This window comes from Myxine glutinosa, chromosome 5 (assembly GCF_964187855.1).
Source record: "Myxine glutinosa chromosome 5, kmMyxGlut1.1, whole genome shotgun sequence".
Classification (NCBI taxonomy): Eukaryota; Metazoa; Chordata; class Myxini; order Myxiniformes; family Myxinidae; genus Myxine; species Myxine glutinosa.
In genome coordinates this window covers 17,719,514-17,744,415 of record NC_136265.1, presented here as the reverse complement: position 1 = coordinate 17,744,415, position 24,902 = coordinate 17,719,514, and the positions used below count along the sequence as shown (strand labels likewise).

The 24,902-nt window shown below is 47.5% G+C and overlaps 1 protein-coding gene across 3 annotated transcripts in view; it reads left to right on the top strand.

Annotated features, from left to right (window-relative positions):
• LOC137427898 (guanylyl cyclase C) overlaps positions 1–24,902 on the top strand; it is a 219,445-nt gene that overhangs the window by 183,617 nt on the left and 10,926 nt on the right. For all 3 annotated transcript variants that reach the window (XM_078777647.1, XM_078777646.1, XM_068117705.2), the window contains exons 25-27: positions 20,734–20,908; positions 21,129–21,227; positions 21,319–21,413. In XM_078777647.1, the coding sequence (XP_078633773.1) occupies positions 20,734–20,908; positions 21,129–21,227; positions 21,319–21,413 (369 nt within the window). The remainder of the gene's footprint in view (positions 1–20,733; positions 20,909–21,128; positions 21,228–21,318; positions 21,414–24,902) is intronic.

Genomic DNA, 24,902 nt, shown 5'->3' with positions numbered 1-24,902 from the left:
AGTAAGACATGGCAATTCCTCCTGAGTTTTTGCAGTCCAGTCTAAAGCAACATCGGTTAAGCGCCTAGTGAAGGCCTCTCACTCGTGATACAGTTAAGGCCTCTGAAGGATCAGTTGTAATACCCTCTCCCACTGTTAAGGGGTCCTCCCCTTACCTCTGGTCTCGGTAGACCTCCGAACGCCGAGAGGGTCCCCGGCAGAAAGATGTGTTATCCTTGGTTGAAATCAAGCAAATTATGAAACCCTCAATGGAGCCAGCAAATGAAACAGTCAAATCAATAATGCAACCACACCAGGTTATGAACAAACAATAATATATTAGAAATCACACAAAAAGCCATACAACAATGGGGGCAATCACCACTACTAACAAATCTTACGGTGGTAACCTTATCAAGCCCCTTAACCCCAAACTCACGGCACCTCCCCAATGTCTCTGCACCCCTCCAAGGCGAAGTCCCAATGTCTCTGTGCGCTCCCGCGATCAGGGAGTCAAGGCCCGATCAAAGTCAATTGAGGCGTAGGCGATCGAGACGACCCCGAGGTCACGTTGTTCAGCACCCAGCAATACAGCGGTGGAAAGGAACCTCACAAAGACGCGCTCTGATGTACACGTTTGCGGTTCAACCCGCGAGCCTCCATATAATTCTCAAGTGCCCTTTCTGGCACAGCCGTCCCCGGCAAACCACCGGGGAATAATGCCCAGCCGACATGACCAAACCTGGTTCACTGCAGGTTGCTCGCCTGGCGAAGATGGCGGACGGCTTTCACTCGAACCCGGGCTTTGAGGCCAGGATCCTCCGGAACCTCAATGAGGATACCCGACGACACAGGCTCCACGCACTCCGGCGATATCTCTTATCGCCCGAACTTCCCTTCAAGGACGCAAAGTTCACTTGCACTGTACGTCGACCGCCCGGTCCGGAGCTAAAACAACCATGTCTCTTCACGATCTCCTACCGCCTCTTCTTCCTCGCTCCACCTCTTCCGGTCACGATCCGGATTTCCGGCCACATTTTACCAGGAGCGCTTTTAAATCTTTTAACTATAATAACCCTTTCCCTTCAACCACAATCACCAGAATACTTCGAACCAACAACAATAATCATAACAACAATCATTAGGACCGAATCCGTAACACTTCCCCCCCTCAAGAAAGAAAGTTTGAACACAGCAAAAACTTTCTTGGCATGCCCTCTTTAAACAAGCAAAAGTAAATTCACAACCCAAATCAGCAATCCCCATGGGCAACAATATTCAACCTTCCCCAAAAATAAAGCAACAAAATTTTACACAACCCCCAGAGCTTTCCAAAGTTAATTCCCTCTGGACCAAGCGTCAACAACGACATTGTCCCTGCCCCTCTGATTTTTACTTTTAGTTTCTCTTGAATGAAGGTTAAGGGGTTGTGATCAAAAACCCAAGGCCAGCAAATCTATAGCACTTTCCCTGGGAGGCCGAGCTGAAAGCCAGGTTCCATGGTGGTTGGGTGGTGAGGCCTGGAAGTATTCACTACATGGACGCCTTTAGGAACGTGGAGTTCACGGTTAGTCCGGGGAGGAAAGTTCACTACATGGACGCCTTTAGGAACGTGGAGTTCACGGTTAGTCCGTGCGGGGAAGTTCCCTACCTGGACGCCTTTCGGAACGTGGCGTTCACGGTTAGTCCGTGTAGGAATCTTGGCCCGGCGGCTCCGCAGCATTCAGTGCTTCAACTTTTCTGGACTCATAATAATTACGGTGGGACCACTTGTCACAGTAGTCACCTGACTGGCAGTCTCCTTCTCGGCTACTGCTCTGATAATCCTTCCTTCGGGAGCGGTCATAACTCTGGAAGCCTCCATAATAATATCGCTTGCGGCCACCACCACTACTACTCCGTGGTCCTCCTCTGTCGCCCCCTCGACCCCTAGGAAATGCCTTCCCTACTGTGATGGTCCGACCCTCCAACTCCTTGCTATTCAGATCCTTTTCTGCCTCTCTGGCATCCTTTGAGTTTTCAAACGTGACAAAGCCAAACCCTCTTGACTTTCGTGTCTCCCTGTCTTTTATCAGCAGCACTTCCAAAAGCGGTCCATAGTTGCTAAAGGCAGACTCCAAAACACCTTCCTTTGTTTTGAAGTTCAGTCCACCTACAAATAACTTGCTAAACTTGTCGCCATCCCTAACTGGTGTGGTGTTATTTTCCCTACTGGGCTTTTTAACAACCATCGCGTTACCATAAACTTGACCACCGGCCAAATCATTCCCGATAACAACCGATACTCCCTCTTCAGAAAGCGTGGCTTGTAAGCCGACGGTGACCGGTCCTGACACCAAATCGGACTCCAAATGGATGACATGAAGTGGAGCACTAACACAGCCACCAATCCCCTGTAAACGAACACTATCCCCAGTTGCCGTCTCCTCGGACCATGGCAAGATGCCTTCAAGCATTAAAGATTGATGTGCTCCTGTGTCCCTCAATATCCTAACCAGTCTTCGGTTAGTCGAGGCTCCATCCAGTGACACAAACCCCTCGGAAATAAATGGTTGGTAACCCTTTTGAGGGCGATTTCTCACAATGGCCATTGCATTTGGAGTCGTACTAGTCGAACTCCGCTCCTGATTTTCCTTTCCCAGAGCATAACAGTTGGACATCCAGTGTCCAGGTTTATGACAAAAAGTGCAAGTAGGCCCGGAGGAGAACCTCGTGGTCTGCCAAGGCATGGGGGCGGCGGTCTGCCTCGAGTCCCCCGGACGATAGGTCTGTCTTGGAACCGCAGTCTTCTGATTTCTAGAAGTCGTGGTGTCAAAGTGGACATCATATTCATCCCGAGGCCGCCCCCATGGATTTTCATTCTCCGCCCCTGATGTACCATAGCTCCCCTGGCTAGGTCTGGGCGAGAAGTTCGGTTTGTGGATCCCCATCCTGTGTGTTAAGGCATAGTCATCTGCCATGGTGGCTGCCTCATACAGCTTTGGTCCTTTCCTTTCCTCCAGATGAACTTTAATGTCCTCGTGGACACACTGTTGGAATTCCTCCACCAGGATCAATTGTCGCAATCTCAGCTCTTTCACGAGCCTCGATTCAGTATACAAAAAAATAAAAAAATAAAAAATAAAATAATAGTTCGAAGTCTTTCCCAACTCCTTTTGAATCACACCACCTATCAAACATGGTTTCATTCACTCTGGCAAATTCCACATGGGTCTCACTCTCCCTCCTCCTGGCATTCCGGATTTTTTGCCGGTAAGCTTCCGGGACCAATTCATAGGCTTTGAGAATGTGTTTCTTCAATACCTCGTAATCTGCACATTGGTCAATCGGTAAAGCCGAATAAATCTCTTGAGCTTTACCCACCAGAACACTTTGCACTAGTATGGACCAGTACTCCTCAGGCCAGTTTAACTGTCGAGCCACTTTCTCAAAGTGTGGAAAAAACTTGGCTACCTCCTTTTCATTGAAGGGTGGAACCAGCCTCACATGTCTGCCAACATCCCAGGTGTTCTGACTAGGTGTCGAACCAGTCAGCAGGGATGGTACCTCTCCCCGTTCTCTCATTAACTCCAGCTCCTTGACTTTAATTTCCTGCTGACGCGCCAATTCACGGTCCTTTAACTCCCTTTCGACTCTTCTCTCCTCTGCTTCGAGTTCTCTTGCAGCTCTCCTTTCCTCTGCTTTTTTGTCTTCTAACCTTTCCTGGAGTTCTCTTTCCTGTACTTTTAACCTTTCTTGGAGTTCTCTTTCCACTCTCCTTTCCTCTGTTTTTTTCTCTTCTAACATTTCCTGGAGTTCTCTTTCCTGTACTTTTAACCTTTCCTGGAGTTCTCGTTCCTGTGCTTTTTCCCTTTCCTGGCTCTGTAATTGCATCTCCAGTTTCTGGAGCTCCACATTTTCTTGCTCTTATGGTAACCAATCCCAGGCTACCTCTTCCCATGCTTCTAATCCCACCATAGATTGTATCACCACTGTCTGCAACTCTGCCTTCTTCATATTAGTTCGGACCTCCAAGCTAAAATGTTTGGCCAATTTCCAGAGGTCCGATTTTACTAACGCTCTGAACTGTGCTTCACTAGGGCTCACTGTAAACTTCTCTGCGTCAAACTCCATAGTGACTACTGCTAACACCTGTTAACCTTCACACAAGAAAATTTTAACAAACAAAATTTTTTATTATTTTTTGTTGTTGTTTGTTTTTGGAAAAAAATTGGGAATGTTGGAAAAGGTTCCAAATTTGGGAATTCTGGGAATGTTAGGGAATTCTTTCCCGGACTAAATTTAGGAATTTTTATATCCCGGACGCAGACCCAATTGCGAGCCCACGAATATCAATTGGTCGAGCTCCCAATTTCTGTTACGGGGTCCTCCCCTTACCTCTGGTCTCGGTAGACCTCCGAACCCTGAGAGGGTCCCCGGCAGAAAGATGTTATCCTTGGTTGAAATCAAGCAAATGATGAAACCCTCAATGGAGCCAGCAAATGAAACAGTCAAATCAATAATGCAACCACACCAGGTTATGAACAAACAATAATATATTAGAAATCACACAAAAAGCCATATAACAATGGGGGCAATCACCCCTACTAACAAATCTTACGGTGGTAACCTTATCAAGCCCCTTAACCCCAAACTCACGGCACCTCCCCAATGTCTCTGCACCCCTCCAAGGCGAAGTCCCAATGTCTCTGTGCGCTCCCGCGATCGGGGAGTCAAGGCCCGATCAAAGTCAATTGAGGCGTAGGCGATCGAGACGACCCCGAGGTCACGTTGTTCAGCACCCAGCAATACAGTGGTGGAAAGGAACCTCACAAAGACGCGCTCTGACGTACACATTTGCGGTTCAACCCGCGAGCCTCCGTATAATTCTCAAGTGCCCTTTCTGGCACAGCCGTCCCCGGCAAACCACCGGGGAATAATGCCCAGCCGACACGACCAAACCCAGTTCACTGCAGGTTGCTCGCGTGGCGAAGATGGCGGACGGCTTTCACTCGAACCCGGGCTTTGCGGCCAGGATCCTCCGGAACCTCAATGAGGATACCCGACGACACAGGCTCCACGCACTCCGGCGATATCTCTTATCGCCCGAACTTCCCTTCAAGGACGCAAAGTTCACTCGCACTGTACGTCGACTGCCCGGTCCGGAGCTAAAACAACCACGTCTCTTCACGATCTCCTACCACCTCTTCTTCCTCGCTCCACCTCTTCTGGTCACGATCCGGATTTCCGGCCACATTTTACCAGGAGCGCTTTTAAATCTTTTAACTATAATAACCCTTTCCCTTCAACCACAATCATCAGAATACTTCGAACCAACAACAATAATCATAACAACAATCATTAGGGCCGAATCCGTAACACCCACCACCACCGGGAGAAGAACAGCACTGTACACATTTACATGGAGAGTTTGCGTCGGCCACACCTTCAAAACCCCAGGGGAGTGGGGTGGGTGTGCAAATGCAACCCAAGAAGCTATAACCTTTGTGTTGTGACCCTTAGTCATCCTCGCAAGTTTGGTTGAGATTGGATAAGTAATGACCAAATGCATCGGCCCCAGACAGACACCAACTTGCAGATTTTAGTGTGATATGAAAAATTTGTCCAAGTTGAGGCAAGAGGTGTTTTTGTTGATTTCAGGATCACATTTACCAAGTGCCAAGAGGAAATTCCAAAGAGCGGAATCACAGCCACAAAGGCTCCACAGCGATCGTTCTCGGTTCGAACATGTACACTGGTGATTGGCCTGTTTGTCACTGTCATCTTGATAGAGTATATTGTTGCGGTTTTGAGTTTGTACAATAAAGGTTAATTTCCCCCTCATAGTTTAGTCACACTACAACATGTAGCCTCGCGATAGTTCAGCTATTTCTTAGTATGTGTAAGCATAGTCCTTTTCCTGTGTTAGTTTTGCGTTGAGTAGAATAATGAGAGTTAGGTCCTTTCTTGCCTTATGCCGCCTTTGGCTTTTTGGCGCAAATTAACACGAGGCAGGCCTGGCAAATCGAGGCAAGACCGAAGGAGGGCGGAGGAGAAGCTGACAGTAAGCGCGAGCCGCCAATCAGGGCTCGAAGGGAGTGGCTGCGGCACTGCATCACAAGGCGTGGTTAGAACATTCGAGAGAGCTAAGGGGGTTGGCGATATAACCCGTTGCGCCCCCACCGCAGTTATGGGAGAGGCGCTTGACGAATGACCAAGTTCTGTGGAGGGAGGCGCTTGAACAAGTTCGGAGTTCTGAGAGTTCTGGTGGGAGAGGCGCTTGTGAGAGTTGAGTTCTGAGAGAAGACGCGCATGAACCGAGTTATAAAGTGCGCTTACAGATTAAACGCTCGGTTGAGCTTGAGGCAGAATCTCTATTAGGTTACGCGAGTAAAAGCGCGCCATTAATTAATCGCGCTGAGAGAAGCCACCAAGCCTGGCGAGAGACGCGTACATTTCCCTCCCGCCTGCCTTCTGTGCCCTTCGTTCGAGAGACGTGCTGCAAGGATCCCTCCCACCGCCTGCTTGCCTTCATCGCGGGACGTGCTGTGACCGTGGAGAGCCACGCCGGGCGAAGCCGTTCCTGGACGACCAAGTCAGCGCGTGAACATCATCCTCCCTTCATTTCCCCTGTGAGTGTGATCGGGCCGTGTCTGGGGTTAAAATTAAGACTGTATAAGACTGCTCTGTGTCTCTGTGCTTCTACCGATCATTGTACATAATAATAATTAAACCTGTGTTCTTCCTTTATTCGACCGTCTCGTCTTTTCCATCATTGACTAAGCGTGGTACGAATAAAACCGCTCTAATCGGGTTCCAATACCAAGGCAACTGCACGGACCACGTGGTACACAATCGGTGTACTCAATTTACGCGTGGCTCGTGCGAGGCTTGATTCCCTGCTTCCACGGCGGCGAAGGTACTCAGGTACGTGCGAACATCGTCCCGGAACCCTACCGTGCGTTTGCCCGGGAGGGGTGCTTCAATTCTCTCGGTTGCGCCGACCCAAAAAGAACTAGGGGCTTAATCTCCCCTTGGTAAGGGCAGGAAGGGCGGCGAAAACCGTAACAATATCATCTCGCTCAGATTGTCAATGTGTGGTAAGAGATGGGAGCCAATAAAAGGGATGGGAAGAGGGAAAAGGTATTTATTTGGCACATGATTGGGGGTGGAGTGAGGGTGGGGTGGCAACTGTGACTAAGTGCTCTGGTATTTCTGGAATGAAGGAGGAAGGGTGGTGGAGGGTTGGGGAAGTGAAGATTAAAGGCTAAGCAATCACACACTACAACAACAACAACTATTAATTGTTGGACTACGATAACGACTTTAAAGTCCCCAATCTTTCTTGCGCACGATCAGTCAGAGATCGTTTTTGGCCCAAGTCTTTCACCACACAGCTGGCCAGGCCTGATGGTTCGATAAAAGCTTGTTCAAGGTGTCAGGAATCACTTTCTTACTCTTCACGGAAGACAGAGTGGGATCTTCAACATTAGCCCATCATCTCCTCATGCGAAATATCTAGAGGCAGCTGTATAAGTAACAAACATCGAGGTGGAGAACAAACAGCCCTCTGTCCCACATGGATTGGGATTAGATTACAGAAAATGGAATTCTGGAGCCAGCACAGGCACCTCCCGTTCGCAATGAGCATCTGAAGAAAGTTTTGTTTTCAAATCGAGCAGAGGCCTACCTGACAACGCTCTGCCCAAGCTGTGTGAAGAATACGATGTGCCTTTACTTGCCACCGCCAGGGTTTAGGATGAAGAATTGGTCTGCCTTTTGTTACGTGGTCCCCTCGGTGACTCCCTGGTCTCGGTGACCCCCGGACCGTGAGAGGACCTTCGCCAGAAAGTAGTATTATATATGCGCTTTCGCAACGCAATCCCTATGAATTCCACCCAAGAGAAACTGATGTTCAATGATATATTTCCAGGATAAGGATATCATACAATTTCAAGGATACAATCACGGATATATTCCCCGAGCAATCCACAACAAACAACCATCAACAATTCCCAATCCACAATCAATTCCCTATATGATTAAGATGGCCATCTTATATATGTGTGTCCCCGTTGGTACTCACGACCCCCTTTTGGTCTCGGTCCCGCACAATGTCTCTGGGCCCCTCCTGACCAAGATGATGGTCGGCGTCACCGCACTCGGGCGGATGAACGAACCCCGGGTGGACGTGTTTCCACCGGGCAGGTATCGTACCAGGCACCACGGCTGCAGCCCCTCGTGGCCACGCGAAGCGGGTACGGGCAAGCAAGCCAAAAGCCCCACGCCGCTTGCAACGCGTGTTAGGCCCCAACGTGCGACCCGTACGCGTCTTTTTAGACGGTGTCGCGAACGGCGCCAGACGCTGGGTCGGTGCACGGCCACACGACAGTTTGACGTCCACCGGGCAGGTATCCGTTCCGGTAACTCCTCTCGCCAGACGGGCTCGGGAACGCCGCTTTTCCACACGGCTCAATATCAATCCCACCTTTCGTCGGAGCGGGGCGAGGAGGAAGACCTCGTCGCTTTTTCTTCCTCGTGTCTTTTCCTCTTCCGTTTCCGGCCTCTTTTCAGAAGGGCTCCTGACCCTCCAACCACAACAACCCTTAATCTACTACACATGGATAAGCAAAGACCTGGATGGTAATTCACATACATTCACATAAATATGTAACACTCCCCCCCTTCAAGAAAGAAAGTTTGAACCCAGCGAAAACTTTCTTTGCCGGCCAATTTGGAGAAACAAACCAGATAACTCAACCCCCCCCACATTATCAGTTCCCCCCGGGCACAGTTATCACTTAAAAATAAAGCAACCAAAATTTCACCACAACCCCCCCAGATTAACTCACTCTGGACAAAGTGTCCGCCACGACATTGTCCCGGCCCCGTACATGTTCAATTTCCAAGTTGAACCCCTGCAAAGCCAAACTCCATCTCATCAACCTCTGATTTTTATTTTTCATTCTTTGAATGAAGGTTAAGGGGTTGTGATCCGTAAAGACCTTTATGGGAAAGGACGTGCTTCCTAAATACACCTCATAATGTTGAAGCCCTAGCAGGAGAGCCAGGGTCTCTTTCTCCACGGTGGCATAATTTGCCTGATGTTTATTGAACTTTTTGGAGTAGTAGCACACGGGGTGGTCCACCCCATCCTCATCTTCCTGTAACAAGACCGCTCCAGCCCCCACATCGCTTGCATCTACGGCCAACTTGAAAGGTGCTTGAAAGTCCGGAGCGGTTAGGACCGGAGAGCTCATTAGTATCGCTTTGACATGGGCAAAGGCCGCCTGACATTTGCCATCCCAAACGAATGGGGTCTCCTTTCTCAACAAACTCGTTAAAGGGGCTACCACATCCGAAAAATTCTTACAGAACCGCCGGTACCACCCCGCCATACCTAAGAATATCATCAGCTCTTTCTTCCCCTTTGGGACTTGGAAGCGATCGATAGCTTCTACCTTGGCGGTCACTGGTTGTACTTGACCCTGCCCTACTACATGGCCGAGGAACACTACCTGTGCTCTTACAAACTCACTCTTGGCTAAGTTGATGGTCAGACCTGCCTCGGACATCGTCTGAAAAAATGCATGGATTTGCTTAATGTGGTCTTCCATGGTCATGGTGTGGATGATTACATCATCCAGATATGCCTCCACCCCCTCCAGGTCTGCAATGAGCCTATTAATCAGTCGTTGAAATGTAGCCGGCCCGTTCTTCAACCCAAAAGGGAGGACCTTGTACTGATATAACCCATTCGGAGTGACCAAAGCTGAGATTTCTTTGGCTCTATCGGTAAGAGGGATCTGCCAATACCCTTTCAGCAAGTCAAATTTGGTAACAAATTTAGCTGGGCCTATTCGATCAATACAGTCGTCAATCCTCGGGAGCGGATAGGAGTCGGTCTTGGTCACTGCATTCACCCGTTTTAAATCTGTACAACACCGGAAGCTGCCATCGGGTTTCGGAACCAACACACATGGGGAGCTCCATTCACTGTTGCTTGGTTCGATGATGTCATTGTCCAACATATATTGCATCTCCTTCCGAAGATACTCCATCTTCACCGGGTTCATCCGATAGGGGTGTTGTTTCACTGGAGTGGCCTCCCCCACCTCGATATCATGATATACTAAGTCCGTACGACCAGGTACATCTGTGAACAAATGTTTAAATTCGAACATTAGGCTGGACAGTTGTCCTTGCTGTTCCCTTGTTAAATGACCTAACTTCTCATCCAAATGACTCAACACTTCGGTGTTCGTCAATTTGGGGCAGGCCTGGTCATCCAAGTTATCAAACTTCACACCGGCGTTTCCGTCCATTTTCACCGGTACGACAGGTGAGACAGGAACTACGTCTTCCACCGGTTCCCTCTCATGATATTTCTTCAGTCGGTTGACATGACACAACTGTCGCTTTTTCCGTCGGTCGGGAGTGGTCACCACGTAGTCTGTCTCATTCACCCTCTCCTCCACTGCATAAGGACCGAAATATCTAGCCTGGAGGGGCTGACCTGGAACGGGCAGCAATACTAACACCCGGTCCTGAGGACTGAAATTCCTTATCTGCGAGGTCTTGTCATGTCTCTCCTTCATTTTCCCCTGGGCCATTCTCAAGTTCCGTCGTGCCACATCACACGCCTTTGCCAATCGGTGTTTCACTGTGGACACATACTCCACCATCGGTGTCCGGGATTCCTGTAGTAACCACTGTTCTTTCACCAATTTCAACGGTCCCCGCACTGCGTGTCCAAACACCAGTTCAAACGGACTGAATCCCAAGGAATCCTGCACGGACTCCCTCGCCGCAAACAACAATAGGGGTATCCCTTCATCCCACTCCTTGGCACATTCAAAACAATCGTTCGGATCATATTCTTTAAAGTCTGGTGAAACCTTTCCAGGGCCCCTTGGCTCTCGGGATGGTAGGCGCTGGATCTTACTTGTTCCACCCCCAACAGGTGTACCACTTGCTGGAACAGTGTGGACATGAAATTGGAACCCTGATCCGATTGGATGACCTTAGGTAGACCAACCCAAGTGAAAAATTTAATCAAGGCCTTTGCAATAACTGCCGCCGTTATTTTCCTCAGAGGCACTGCCTCGGGGAACCTGGTGGATGCGCACATGATGGTCAGTAAGTATTGATGTCCAGCTTTGGTTTTGGGTAAAGGGCCCACACAGTCCACAATGACTCGGCTGAATGGCTCTTCAAAAGCTGGAATTGGCTTTAACGGGGCGGGTGGGATTTTTTGATTCGGCTTTCCCACCAGCTGACAAGAATGGCAGGACTTGCAGAACTCCGCCACATCCCGTCGCAATCCCGGCCAGAAAAAATGTACCAATATTCTGTCACAGGTCTTGTTCACTCCCAGATGCCCGGCCCAAGGGGTCTCATGTGCCAAACTCAAGATCTCCTTCCGGTACAGCGGTGGCACCACAATCTGATAGTGAACTTTCCACTCATCATCTGCGGGCACCTCCGGTGGCCTCCATTTCCTCATTAGGGTTTCCCCCTTCATGAAATACCCCACAGGTATCTTCGTAGCCTCTTCTTCCGTAACGGCTTTCTCAATTAACCTCTGGATCTCCGAGTCTTCGTGTTGTTCTTCCACTAGTCTCCTTCGGACCAGCGCGGTTTGCTCCACTTCGTTCCCCGCGGTCTCCGACGGACACTCCACGTCCCCTTTCGTTCCAGACGCTACCATTTCTCGAAATTCCTGGGAATCCCTCCCCTGGTTATTTCCCTTTTCCGAGTTGTCTTCCCGTACCTCTAAGGGTTCCAACTCCCCCTCTTTTTCTTCCTCCTTCTCTTCCGCGTGCTTCCTACCCATAGCCCGAGTCACTGCACAGGATGGAAAGATACCCGGAATCTCCATCTCTAACCGAGTGGTGTTATTTTTCTTACTGGGCTTGTCCACCATTATTGGATTACCCGAAACTCGCCCCCCGGCCAAATCATTCCCGATAATAAAAGAGATTCCCTCCACAGGAAGAGTGGCTTGTAAGCCTACGGTGACCGGCCCTGATACCAACTCAGAACTCAACTGGATGACATGAAGCGGAGCTTTAACATAGCCCCCGACCCCCTGTAAAAGCACACTAACCCCAGTTGCCGTCTTCTCCGACAATGGCAAAATGCCCTCCAGCATCAACGATTGGTGGGCTCCTGTGTCCCTCAATACCCTAACTGGCTTCTGGTTACTCGGGTCGCCATCCAGCGACACGAACCCCTCTGAAATGAAATGTTTGTAGCCCTCCTGAACAAGGTTCTCCCGGGACGCCGTACCTTTGACAGGGGAATCTTCCCCCAGCTCTGCTCTCCAAGAATGATTTCTCACACTTGCCAGTGCATTCGGAGTCGCACTAGACTGATTCCGTTCCGGGTTCTCCCTTTTCCGGAGGTAACATTGGGACATCAAGTGTCCAGTTTTATGGCAAAAAGCACAAGTAGGCCCGGGGGAGAACCTCGGGGTCGGCCTTGAGCCCCCCGAAAAATAAGTTTGTCTTGGGCCCGTAGCCCTCTGATTTCTAACAGTTGGGGTATCATAGTTGTCCCCATAATCATCTCGAGGCCGCCGCCATGTAAGGTCGTTCTCCGCACCGGGTGTTCCATAACTCCCCTGCTGAAGTCTAGGCGAGGAGTTAGGTTTGTGGACCCCTATTCGGTGGGTTAAGGCATAATCATCTGCCATGGTGGCTGCGTCCCACAACTTTGGTACTTTCTTTTCCTGCAGGTACACTTTGATGTCCTCGTGGACACACTGCTGGAATTCCTCCACCAGGATCAAGTCACGCAATGTTTCGAAGTCTTTCCCGACTCCTTTTGACTCACACCACCGATCAAACATGTTTTCTTTCACTCTGGCAAACTCCACATGGGTCTCACTCTCCCTCTTCCTGGCATTCCTGAATTTTTGCCTGTAAGCTTCCGGAACCAACTCATAGGCTTTGAGGATGTGCTTCTTCAGTACCTCATAATCTGCACATTGGTCCATTGGTAGCGCCGAATAAATCTCTTGAGCTTTTCCCACCAGCACACTTTGCACGAGTATGGTCCAGGCCTCCTCCGGCCAGTTTAATTGTCGAGCCACTTTCTCAAAGTGTGGAAAAAATTTCGCGACTTCCTTTTCACTGAACGGTGGAACCAGCCTCACATGTCTGCCCACATCCCAGGTTTTCTGGTTAGGTGTCGACCCCGTCAGCAAGGGTGGTGCCTCTCCCCGTTCTCTCATTAACTCCAGCTCCTTGAATTTAATTTCCTGCCGAAGCTCCATGTCACGTTCCTTTAATTCCCTTTCTGCTTTTCTCTCCTCTGCTTCGAGTTCCCTTGCAGCTCTCCTCTCCTCTGCTTGTTTCTCTTCTCTCCTCTCTTCTGCTTTCCTTTCTTCTTCTGCTCTTTCCTTTTCTGCTTTCCTTTCCTCTTCTTTTAACCTTTCCTGGAGTTCTCGTTCCACTCTCCTTTCCTCTGCTTGTTTCTCTTCTCTCCTCGCTTCTGCTTTCCTTTCTTCTTCTTTTAACCTTTCCTGGAGTTCTCGTTCCACTCTCCTTTCCTCTGCTTGTTTCTCTTCTCTCCTCTCTTCTGCTTTCCTTTCCTCTTCTGATCTTTCCTTTTCTGCTTTCCTTTCTTCTTCTTTAATCCGTTCCTGGCTCCGTAGTTGCAACTCCAGTTTCTGGAGCTCAACATCTTCTGGTTCTTCGGGTAGCCACTCCCAGGCTAACTCGTCCCATGTTACTAATCCCACCATAGATTGTATCACCGTGGCCTGCAACTCTGCCTTCCTCAAATTAGTTCGGACCTCCAAGTTAAAATGTTTGGCCAATTTCAAGAGGTCCGACTTTAGTAACGCTCGGAACTGTGCCTCACTCGGTGTTACCGCAAAGTTCTGTGCCACAAACGCCATGGTGACTATCGTTAACACCTGTTAACCTTCACCCAAGACTTTACCCCAATTTCCCCAAAAAATTTCCAATTAATAATTAATTAATAAATTTTAATTAATAAAAATATATTTTATTATTTTATACAATTTTAGATCCCGGACGTAGACCCAATTGCGAATCCGCAAATCGTAATTTGGACGAGCCCCCAATTCTGTTACGTGGTCCCCTCGGTGACTCCCTGGTCTCGGTGACCCCCGGACCGTGAGAGGACCTTCACCAGAAAGTAGTATTATATATGCGCTTTCGCAACGCAATCCCTATGAATTCTACCCAAGAGAAACTGATGTTCAATGATATATTTCCAGGGTAAGGATATCATACAATTTCAAGGATACAATCACGGATATATTCCCCGAGCAATCCACAACAAACAACCATCAACAATTCCCAATCCACAATCAATTCCCTATATGATTAAGATGGCCATCTTATATATGTGTGTCCCCGTTGGTACTCACGACCCCCTTTTGGTCTCGGTCCCGCACAATGTCTCTGGGCCCCTCCTGACCAAGATGATGGTCGGCGTCGCCGCACTCGGGCGGATGAACGAACCCCGGGTGGACGTGTTTCCACCGGGCAGGTATCGTACCAGGCACCACGGCTGCAGCCCCTCGTGGCCACGCGAAGCGGGTACGGGCAAGCAAGCCAAAAGCCCCACGCCGCTTGCAACGCGTGTTAGGCCCCAACGTGCGACCCGTACGCGTCTTTTTAGACGGTGTCGCGAACGGCGCCAGACGCTGGGTCGGTGCACGGCCACACGACAGTTTGACGTCCACCGGGCAGGTATCCGTTCCGGTAACTCCTCTCGCCAGACGGGCTCGGGAACGCCGCTTTTCCACACGGCTCAATATCAATCCCACCTTTCGTCGGAGCGGGGCGAGGAGGAAGACCTCGTCGCTTTTTCTTCCTCGTGTCTTTTCCTCTTCCGTTTCCGGCCTCTTTTCAGAAGGGCTCCTGACCCTCCAACCACAACAACCCTTAATCTACTACACATGGATAAGCAAAGACCTGGATGGTAATTCACATACATTCACATAAATATGTAACACTTTGTCTACTTGGTGCAGATCTCTCGGCAAGGTATTTGGTTGTGCACAGTCCTCTCCTCACGTTCCTTGGGAAGACTTATTTTCAATATCGTCAGACTTTTGGCCTCAAATTCATGGTCCTTGGAAGAAAATATTTGTCGTTTCTGTTTTTCCTCTCTGGAAGGTTGAGGCTCATGGAAGAGCAACGTGATGGAGGGTAGGAACTGTCAGTAGGGTGATTGGACAAAAGCAAGGGAATGAACAAATGGGAAGGGGTTTCGAGAGGAAGGGAGGAAACCTTGAGGAAGAGGGATGGTAGGAATGGGTTGATGGGAATAATAAAGATTGTGGGTAAGGATGGGGGGTGGGGGGTGCCGAGGGAAGAGTGGGATAGCGCAGCGAATGGAAGATGGTAATACGGATGGGTGAAGTACAACAACAACAACAACAACAGGCATTTTAAGGCCATTTTCCCTGCAAGAGCAGGGCTTAGCCTTGCGGTCCCCATGACAATCTTCTCCATTTTGCCCTATTTTCTGAATCTCTCCTTGTTAACCCCCTTGCCCGCATTTCTTCTTCGACCATCTTTAGCCAAGTCTTTCTCGGTCTTCCCCGTCCTCGACTTCTTTCTACATTCATTTCCATCACTCTTCTCAACCAGTCACTTTCATCCTTCCTCAACACATGATCAAACCATCTCAAACTGTTTCTCTTCACAGCATCCATCACAGGCTCTATTCCCATCATCTTTCGCAATTCATCATTTGCCTTCCTCTCTCTCAACGATACTCCACACATCCACCCAACCATTCGCATTTCCACCCTTTCCAGCCTTCGTTGCTGCTCTACGTTCATTACCCATGTCTCGCTCCCATAAATCATAACACTTCTCATACATGCAGCATACACCTTTCCCTCCAGCTTCAACGACACTCCCCTCCTCGTCAGCATGCCACTCAGTTCCCGAAACTTCTTCCATGCACATCTCACTCCAGCAACCGTTGCCCAGACTGAACCTCTTTCTCCATTCAGCATGTCTCTGAGGTAACAAAATGTTTTCACACCTTCCAGCTTCACGCCGTCTTCAAGATCCAACTCAACATTTCCTCCATCTGCAGCTACCTCTGTGCACACCTGACACTTGAATGTAGCTGCCACACTGGCTAATGACCTGCACACAGCACAGAATGTAGCTCCTGCACACAGCACCCGGCCACTTCCCAGTTCTTTCCACCTCACCACATGCTTTGCCACTTGCCATCACCTTCGTCTTTCCGATATTCACCTTCAGACCTTTTGTCTCCATACATTCCTTCCACTTGTTCATCTTCTCCTTCAGTCCATCCATACTTTCTGCAATCAACACCAGATCATCTGCATACAACAACTCCCATGGTAAACCCTCCTTTACATTCCGAGCCAGCACATCCATCACAGCTACAAATAGTAGTGGACTTAGTACCGACCCCTGATGCACTCCCACCTTCACCTCAAACTCACCACTGTTCCCGTCCTTCGTCCTTACAGCTGTGCGCGCTCTTTTGTACATTGCCATCACTACTCTGATCAACCATTCCTCCACTCCGAACTTCCTCAATGCCCATGTCACTACTTCACATGGAAACCTATCGAATGCTTTCTCCAGATCAACAAACCCAAGAAACTTCTTCCTCTTCTCCTTGTACTTCTCCTGCAACTGCCTCACAATAAAAAGCGCGTCTGTCGTTCCTCTTCCTGGCATAAATCCAAACTGCATTTCGTCAATCTTCACTTTCTTCCTTATCCTCCTCTCCAACACCCTTTCCAATACCTTCATTCCATGCTCCAATAACTTTATCGCTCGATACGAGCCACAGTCCAGAGGGTCACCTTTCCCCTTGTATAGATGGGCGAGGGTACTCAGTTCCCAATCCACTGGAATGCGGCCTTCTTTCACCACCAGATTGCAGATCTCTGTCATTCTCTTCACACCCCAACTTCCTGCTGCCTTCAACATATCTCCCACAATTCCCGTCGGCCCTCTCGCTTTTCTACTCTTCATTGCTTTTATCGCTTCCTCAACTTCCTTCTCGGTTATCTTCTCTGCCGGTCCTAAAACTGGGTTACTCTCTATGTTGCCATCCCATACATTCTCTGCATTCAACAGCATTTCCATATATCTCTTCCATCTTCCTTTAATTCCATCTGGGTCCACAACGATTTGTCCCACTTCATCCTTCAAGCAACTCACCCCCATCACATCACACCTCTTTTTCGCTATCTGCTATTTATCTAACTAGAACAGCATTCAGAAGAGCGCGCACCTCCACCAGGCCTGTCTGCCAAACTGTCCGATTCCGGCCACAACTTTTTGATATCCTGCTCAGACAGACAGACAAGTGTGAAAACACAACCTCCATCCACCGGTGGAGGTACTCATAAAACTATCCACCTTTCTTAAGTCAGACAAACTCCTCATGAAGCTACTTCTGCTTGTGATGTAATCGGGGCTCAAACCAAATCCAAACAATACCCTCACAATCAGGACCTTTTTAATTTTCTTAAAGGTAGACTTGTGCAACAAACTTGCAAGAAGAGGTAAATTTCCACGTTGAGATGCACTTTGTTTTATCCTATTTACATTTTGGTCAAAAATGATGTCACCTCCAGCCATACTGAACACTGGTTATCGTACACCGCTCCTTTCCTATTCCCAGGCACTGCATGACGTCATCACCGGGCACTGAAGGGGGCCCGGCAATGACCGTGCTGAAAGGGAGTACTCAGTTTTCACTCCGGTTGTTTGTTTGTTTGTTTGTTTGTTACTTGCCGGAAAAAGTTCCGGCAAGTATGTTGGTTGGTTGGTTTGTCTGTCTGTCTGTTTGTGCGCATTACTACATCTACATCATTGCACATAGCATCACCATACTTTGCACACATATTTTCCTTGCCCTGGAATAGACTGTGCCCAATTTTTAACTCTCTAGGCCCAAGGCCTCCATTATGACGTCATAATTCGACAAGTACAAAACTTCATCCAATCAAGATGCAATTTCTTGAGCGCCATGTCGGCATAAACTGGTGGAGAAAAAAGAAATATGACGTCATCGGTCACGTGGTTCGGCCACCATCTTGGAAAAACCGAAAAACTTTGCACCTCTATATCTCCGAAAGTGCTGAATAGAATTGTGCCGTGATGGTGGGGATTGGTTGTCAAATCAAAAAAAAAAGTACATTCCGGCAAGTCCTCGGTCTCTGGCCGATTTCTAGTTTGCTTGTTTGTTTGTCCGGGCGATATCTCAAGCACCTTTTAAGCTCGGAAGCCTATACTTGGACACCACAGTGAGCAAGTGATTTGGCTATAAATGGTATTTTTTGATCTATTGATTAATTGATCGATCAATTAATTATTTAATTACTCGATTAATTATTAGTTAATTAATTTTCAAAAAGTTAAAGATTCTGATGAAACGGTGGTCATTTAGGTATATTAGACAACTAAGAAATTAATTATTTTACGATTATTATTTCTTTATTTTAATCACGCAATTAGTTCATCAATTATTGAACACCTCTCCCTCCCAATACCGTCTCTATGTGCTGCGCTGTGGCATCACTGGGTGCTGGATGATATGTTATTTATTTATTTGGCAAAGAGCAGTGTACTTTGAATGTATGTGTACTTGTTTATATTTTCATTGCAGCAAAAGCGTTTTGATAGAAGTCTAATTGTTGTATTTCTGAATTTGAGGGTAGGCAGGATATCCTCGAAGTATGCACACTCACCTCAAAGCTGTCTAGTTTGCGGTCGAATCTCGACCCAGGTATAAACTGTCATCGGGTTGATTCTTCAATGTGTGTCCCTCGGACTTCCCGTGTCCCGTGGAATGTGTCCCTCGGATGGGTGTTAAACTGGACTTTCCGTCTGCTGGCATTAATTGGTGGAGGCCCCACGGTGTCCTTCGTGAAGATTAGGCGAGTTCTCGCCGGCCCCCTAAACAAATGATTCCTGCTCTAACATGCAGGGGATACTGCATCAGTGACACAGCTCTGCTCCCAGCAAATGATGCTCCCACGGTCATGTTATAAACAGGAAAGAAGTAATCCATTTTGAGAATTATGAAAGGAAAACAATTGTGCCAACAACTGCGTCCAAATATTTTAAAAAGACAAACTAGAAAGTATCTGAAAATGCAAAGCCTGTCCGCATCCGTTTGTATTCAGACATCTTCTTCTTCTTCTGTATGCATAGATACATTCAAAACTAGATGGTATTCGTAGAATACTCACCCTGCGCAGTCAACTTGGTGTGAGCCAACTCTTCTATTTTTGAAAGTTTCTTTTTTTTTGATCCAATATGGCTGCCAGACCACGTGAGCGATGACATCATAAATTCATAAACTTATATTCTCTCAATAATTGTTGCACAGATCATGCTCAATAAATTTCAAACTGATCAGACTAAGCGTTGTCCCTGTCGAATTATGACGTCATAATTATGGCACCAATGACGTCATCGCTAACAACACCTATTCCCCATATGGAGTTCTTTACAATGAGCCACGTTTCAATTTTTAAAATGCTGACACGGCACACACTTTACTTTACTGAAATGCAGACACAAATTTCATATTTTCGTCAAAAATCGTCAGAATTTCGCCAAATCTGTTTTGGTCATGTGTTAATATACCTCAGCGATTGACAAATCTGAAATCAGAATTTTATTTGAGGTCAAAATGACCCCGTGAGGTCGCTCCGTACTTTGCCTGCTCGTCATGTGCAGTGTGATAATTAATTCCATGCCCACTCTGGAAGACTCTTCTTCACAAATAACAACTTCTCGCTTCCAGACCGTACATCCAATCATCTTGAAATTTTGCACACCTGTTACGCTTCATTACCTCTACTATAATATAAAGTTTCACGTCGATCAATGAAGCGGTTCAAGAGTTATAAATGTTTAAATATTTTCGTTTAATTATTTATATACGCCAAACCACGTCAGCTATCGCAAATTCCAAAAGGTCATTTTAGTAGACTGATATGCCGAACACATCTGTGAAGTTTTCCCTCGATAGGACCAAAAATGAGGGAGGAGCTAGGTTTTAAAAGTGTATGCTTAAAAACGTCATAACTCCGAAACCATGTGACGCATGACATCATGCTCGCTGACCTTTTTATTCATCATGGGTATGCCATTCTCCCTGCAAAGTTTGGCCTTGATCTGTTCAGTCGTTTTGGAGAAAATTGGATTTTAGTGGTTTTCAGGCTTTTCATTAAAAACAATATGACGGCCGAACCACGTGACCTACGACGTCATTGTAATTTTATTTTTGCATCAATTTATACCGAGAAGACGCTCAAGAAATTTCATCCTGATCGGATAAAGTTTTTTACTTGTCGAATTATGACGTCATAACGGCAGCACCTATGACGTCATCATTCACATATGTTATTCCGCATGGAGAGTTATTTGCAATGAGACCTATGTCAATTATTTCTGTTCAGCGGTTTTTGAGATTTTGAGGTGCAATTTTTTTTGGTTTTTCTAAGATGGCGCCTGTACCACGTGACATGTGACGTCATAATATTCACTAAAATATTCTGCAGGAGGAATCCCTCCTATGGTGAAAATTTAATGTCAATCGGACCAACGGTTGCCGAGAAAATGAGTTTTTAAAATGCTGACACGGCACACACTTTACTTTACTGAAATGCAGACACGCACGCACGTACGCACGTACCCGAATGCTTAACCCTGAAATTTCGCTTCGCGAGCGCAGGGTAACTACACATGGTGTTGTGGGGTACTGTCGTTGCAGGTCGAGACAATAGGAGACGCTTACATGGTGGTGTCGGGTCTGCCGAAGAGGAACGGACAGCAGCATGCTGCCGAAGTTGCCAATACAGCGTTAGACATCCTCGCTTTTGTTGGCAACTTCCACATCCCCCACTTGCCTGGAGTACCACTGTGGCTGCGCGTGGGTATTCATACAGGTAAACTGCTCACAGACTGACCCTGGTTTATTACCACATGATACATTTTCGTCGCCTTGGAAAATGTGGATGTGCAGCTGGTTATATCCTCTGTCCACATACATGGAAGCAAGCCTGATTTCAGTGTAGCTTAGACCGTACAGACGTAGTACCATATGTCTGGAATGTTGTGCTACCCTAGTTCGGCATGAAACCCTAACTCTCCATGGGATGTGTGCAGGGTGTTGTGCAGCAGGCGTAGTTGGCAACAAAATGCCACGCTACTGCCTATTTGGCGACTCTGTCAGCATCGCTTCTCGAATGGAGTCCCGCGGATCTCGTAGGTCACACAAGAGCAACCCCTTGGCCCACTAACAGTGAAATTGTGGGAAGTTACATGTCTAGTGAATGTTGTCTTTCTTTCTCGTCAGCATGTCGTATCCATATCAGTCAGGCCACAGTGGATGCTCTCCGAACCCTCAATCTTGGGCACATGGTCGAGCAACGAGAAAACATCAAAATCCCGGTATGCTCAAAAATCATTTTCATCTCTTGTGAAAGTATTGGGTAGTTGGATAGTCTAGATTCAAGAGGTATGTGCACTTGCCTCTGAACCAAGGATCCTGGGTACAAATCTGGTCCCAGATGATTGCATGGACGGATGTGCGCCATCCGTTAGGATGTAAAGCTGGGTCTCTCATCTATCATTAGTTGCTGGATGTTAAGGATCCCACCAGGTCCTCAACGAAGAGTTGGTGACTTATTGTTGGTACACTGAACAAATTACTAATTCTTGCCCAAATAACCTTAATCAAATGCTGGCCTGGCCTGGCCAGCCAGTTCATGAAAAACCAGGACGAAAGTTTCCCCCACAGGTGGGAATAATTAGGACGGTTCATGAAGGGACATTCCACCAAAGTTATTTTTATGCCTCCACCGACGAATCCGTCAGAAGCGTTATGTTTTCGGGTTGTCCATCCACGATAGGTTTTCGTTACTGCGTTAACTTAAGAACAGCTGAAGGGATCTGAATCAAACTTGGCACAAGTATGCATAATGATGCAAAGATGAACTGCTTTGATTATGGGGTCAAGAGGTCAAAGATCCAGTGAAATAAAAATTCTGTTACTGAGCTAACTTGGGAACTAGTGATAGAATTTTGACCAAACTTGGTATAAGTATTGTTATGTCTGGGGGGTAAAGCAATATCTAGAGCCAGGTAGATCTGTATAGGTAGGTATTCGACTGTCGCGATAGGAAATCTACCTGTAATAAGTTCTTTATGTTTAGGCGTTTGTCGGGATAAGATGTATGATTGTGGATCTACCAGGAGATTCGTGTGATAGTTAGTTAGGGAATAATGAGTATAGCCCTTGTATGTCTAACCTGGTAGTCAAACCTTCGTCCATTATGGCACTGCAAACCACATAAACATTAGTTAGGACCTTTAGCACAACACTAAATGATGCCCTTCCCCCCTGACATGACTTAAGAAGATATCAGGCTGGAACACCGCCACAATGGGCCGCCACCATTTACACCTCCGAAAGGCCTACCCACCTCGCATAGCACGTGCTATAACACAAGGACCACGGGGTCGAGGAGTGGGGAGAGTTGCAGTGGTGCAGTGGGCGTGCCCCTGGACGAGCCGGCGAGTCGTGGGAGGCTCTGATTGGCTGAGCAGTGCGCCAATGTGACGTGATCGGCCAGGGATATTATCGAGGGTCGGACGCCATTTTAGGCAGTTGCAGTTCGGATGAGCCGGGAGTTGAGTCAAGAGTTCGTGTGCACAAGAGTTGAGTTGAGTTGAGTGAGCACTGGACGCCTTTGCTGGCAGTTGGATTCCCAGTCGAGTCATTCAGAGATCCCGACCCGAATTGGGCTGAGTTGTAGCCCGAGTGGAGCGGTGCTGTTGGAGCTTGGTGCACGGACCTCGTTGGCGGCGAGAGGATTGGAGTTTGGAGCGGGACCCTCGGGGTGCAGCGGCGAGGGTGTTGGCTCGGGCCTAGCGGGGCGTGCGAGGCGGACGGAGGATTCGTCCAGGCCGGGAAGAAGACGACAGGGACGAGATAAGGCCGTATCCGCGAATACACTTTACATAAAAGACGTGTTATTTTCGTATTCATCTCCCTCGTATCGTGTTTGATATCTGTTGTGTGTGGGATCCCAATTTAGGCTTCTTATTAGAGTTATTACCGGTGCGTGCTTTTTCTCTGTCTTTGCTTTTCATTAATAAATCCTTATATTATTTTTGTACATATACCTGAACGCAGTTTTCCTGGGTGTTTGGTTTTAATAGCTAAGGCTGCAGGGCTCTTGCTGTATCCCGCCATTCCGCGCGTTTAAGTGCTTGACTTGGAATCCGCTATTGAGTTTTCGCCTCGGGAGTTTAAAACCTCGTAATCGGCTTCCGCAACTCTGATGTTAATCGCACTTGCGTGACAGTATATATTATGATGCAAAGATGAATTGCTTAGATTTTGGCATCAAAGGTCAGAGGTCATGTCAGGTAAAAATGTGATACTAGAGAACAGCTGAAGTAATTTAAATCAAACTTGGTAGAAGTATGTATAATGATGTAATAATGTGGGTAGAGGCATACTGGTCGACAATGACAATTTTAGAAATTTGACCTCAAGATGACCTTTGACCTTAAAATCAATAGGCTTCTTCCTCAAGACCAACTCTACCATCTAGTGAAGTTTCGTGAAGATCGGTTTAAAATTGTGACCTGTAGGCGATTGACAGACAGAGAAAGAATAACGCGCAAGACAAAAAAAATTACTGAAAAATCTTCAATTTCGCAAGTAATAAGTACAGAGTCCAAAAATAGGTCGCTGATTTGACTCAGCCGGAAGTGCAGCAAAATGCTGGTCGAAAATCCAAGTCAGATGCACAACGACTTTGCCAAGATCAACAACAGGCCAAACTATGGCATCCAGGTGTCCATTGGAAGCAACATCACAATCCTTAATGACGTCTTCTAAATGTCAAGATTCCGTTCACTAAAGCTCCAAAATGTCAGATCTCGTTGGTACATCGTATGGAGTCATCATCATGACTTGGCTCTTTTCCATGTACTGTTTGAAATGGTTGTTCTCAAGACATTGGAGGATACAAAAAATTATAGGATGGTGGCAGAACTCCTTACAGATGTCTTTCGGAGAGTTTGGCAAAACATAAGACGATGAGACTCAAAAGCTTTGAAGGATTACAATGAGTCAAATGTAAAATTTAATCCTCACACAACTGGGCTGCAAACCAAACAACACGTTGAGTATTGTACACTGCTCCTTTCCTATTCCATCTCAAGGCACCGGAGGGGGCCGGCCTTGCGATTATGCGCGCTGAAAAAGAGTAGTCGGTTTTCACTCAATTTGTTACTTCGCAAAAACAATTTTTACGGCGTAGCCCATAGGACAAAGCAATCTAGAACAGTGTTTGTCCGTCCGTATGTATGTTTGTCCCTCAAACGTATACCAATTAGAGCTGAGAATCTGGTCACATGACAAGGTGATGTGATTACGTCTGATGTCATTACGGCGGTACGGCAGCCGACTCTCCACACTCCGCCATGTTCCTATAATTCACCAAATGTCCGCCCGTCCGTCCGCCAGTCAGTCAGTCCGTTCTAAGGTACCGCAAAAACGGCTGAACTGATTGCAACGATATTTTGGGTGGTTAATCCTGGGATCCCCTTGAGTAAAATAGGCTATATTGTTTTTCCAATTTCAGCTTTGGCCTCCAGCATTTTCAGGTTTGGACTCCCGCATAACGTTATTTTCCTGGGAGCCACACAAACGGCTGCACCGATCGCTGCACGGTTCGGACTCGATGACCTCGGACAAAGACCTTTTATAAGGACATGGGTTGAATCCCTGCTTGAGAGAATCCCAACCCCCTCCCCGCCACCACGGTCATCTCTCCAACTCACAATCCCACGAGATATGCGGAAAGGACGACCCAAAACCAATTATCTTCTTTTTGATTCGTATATAAACATCATTAAAAGTAA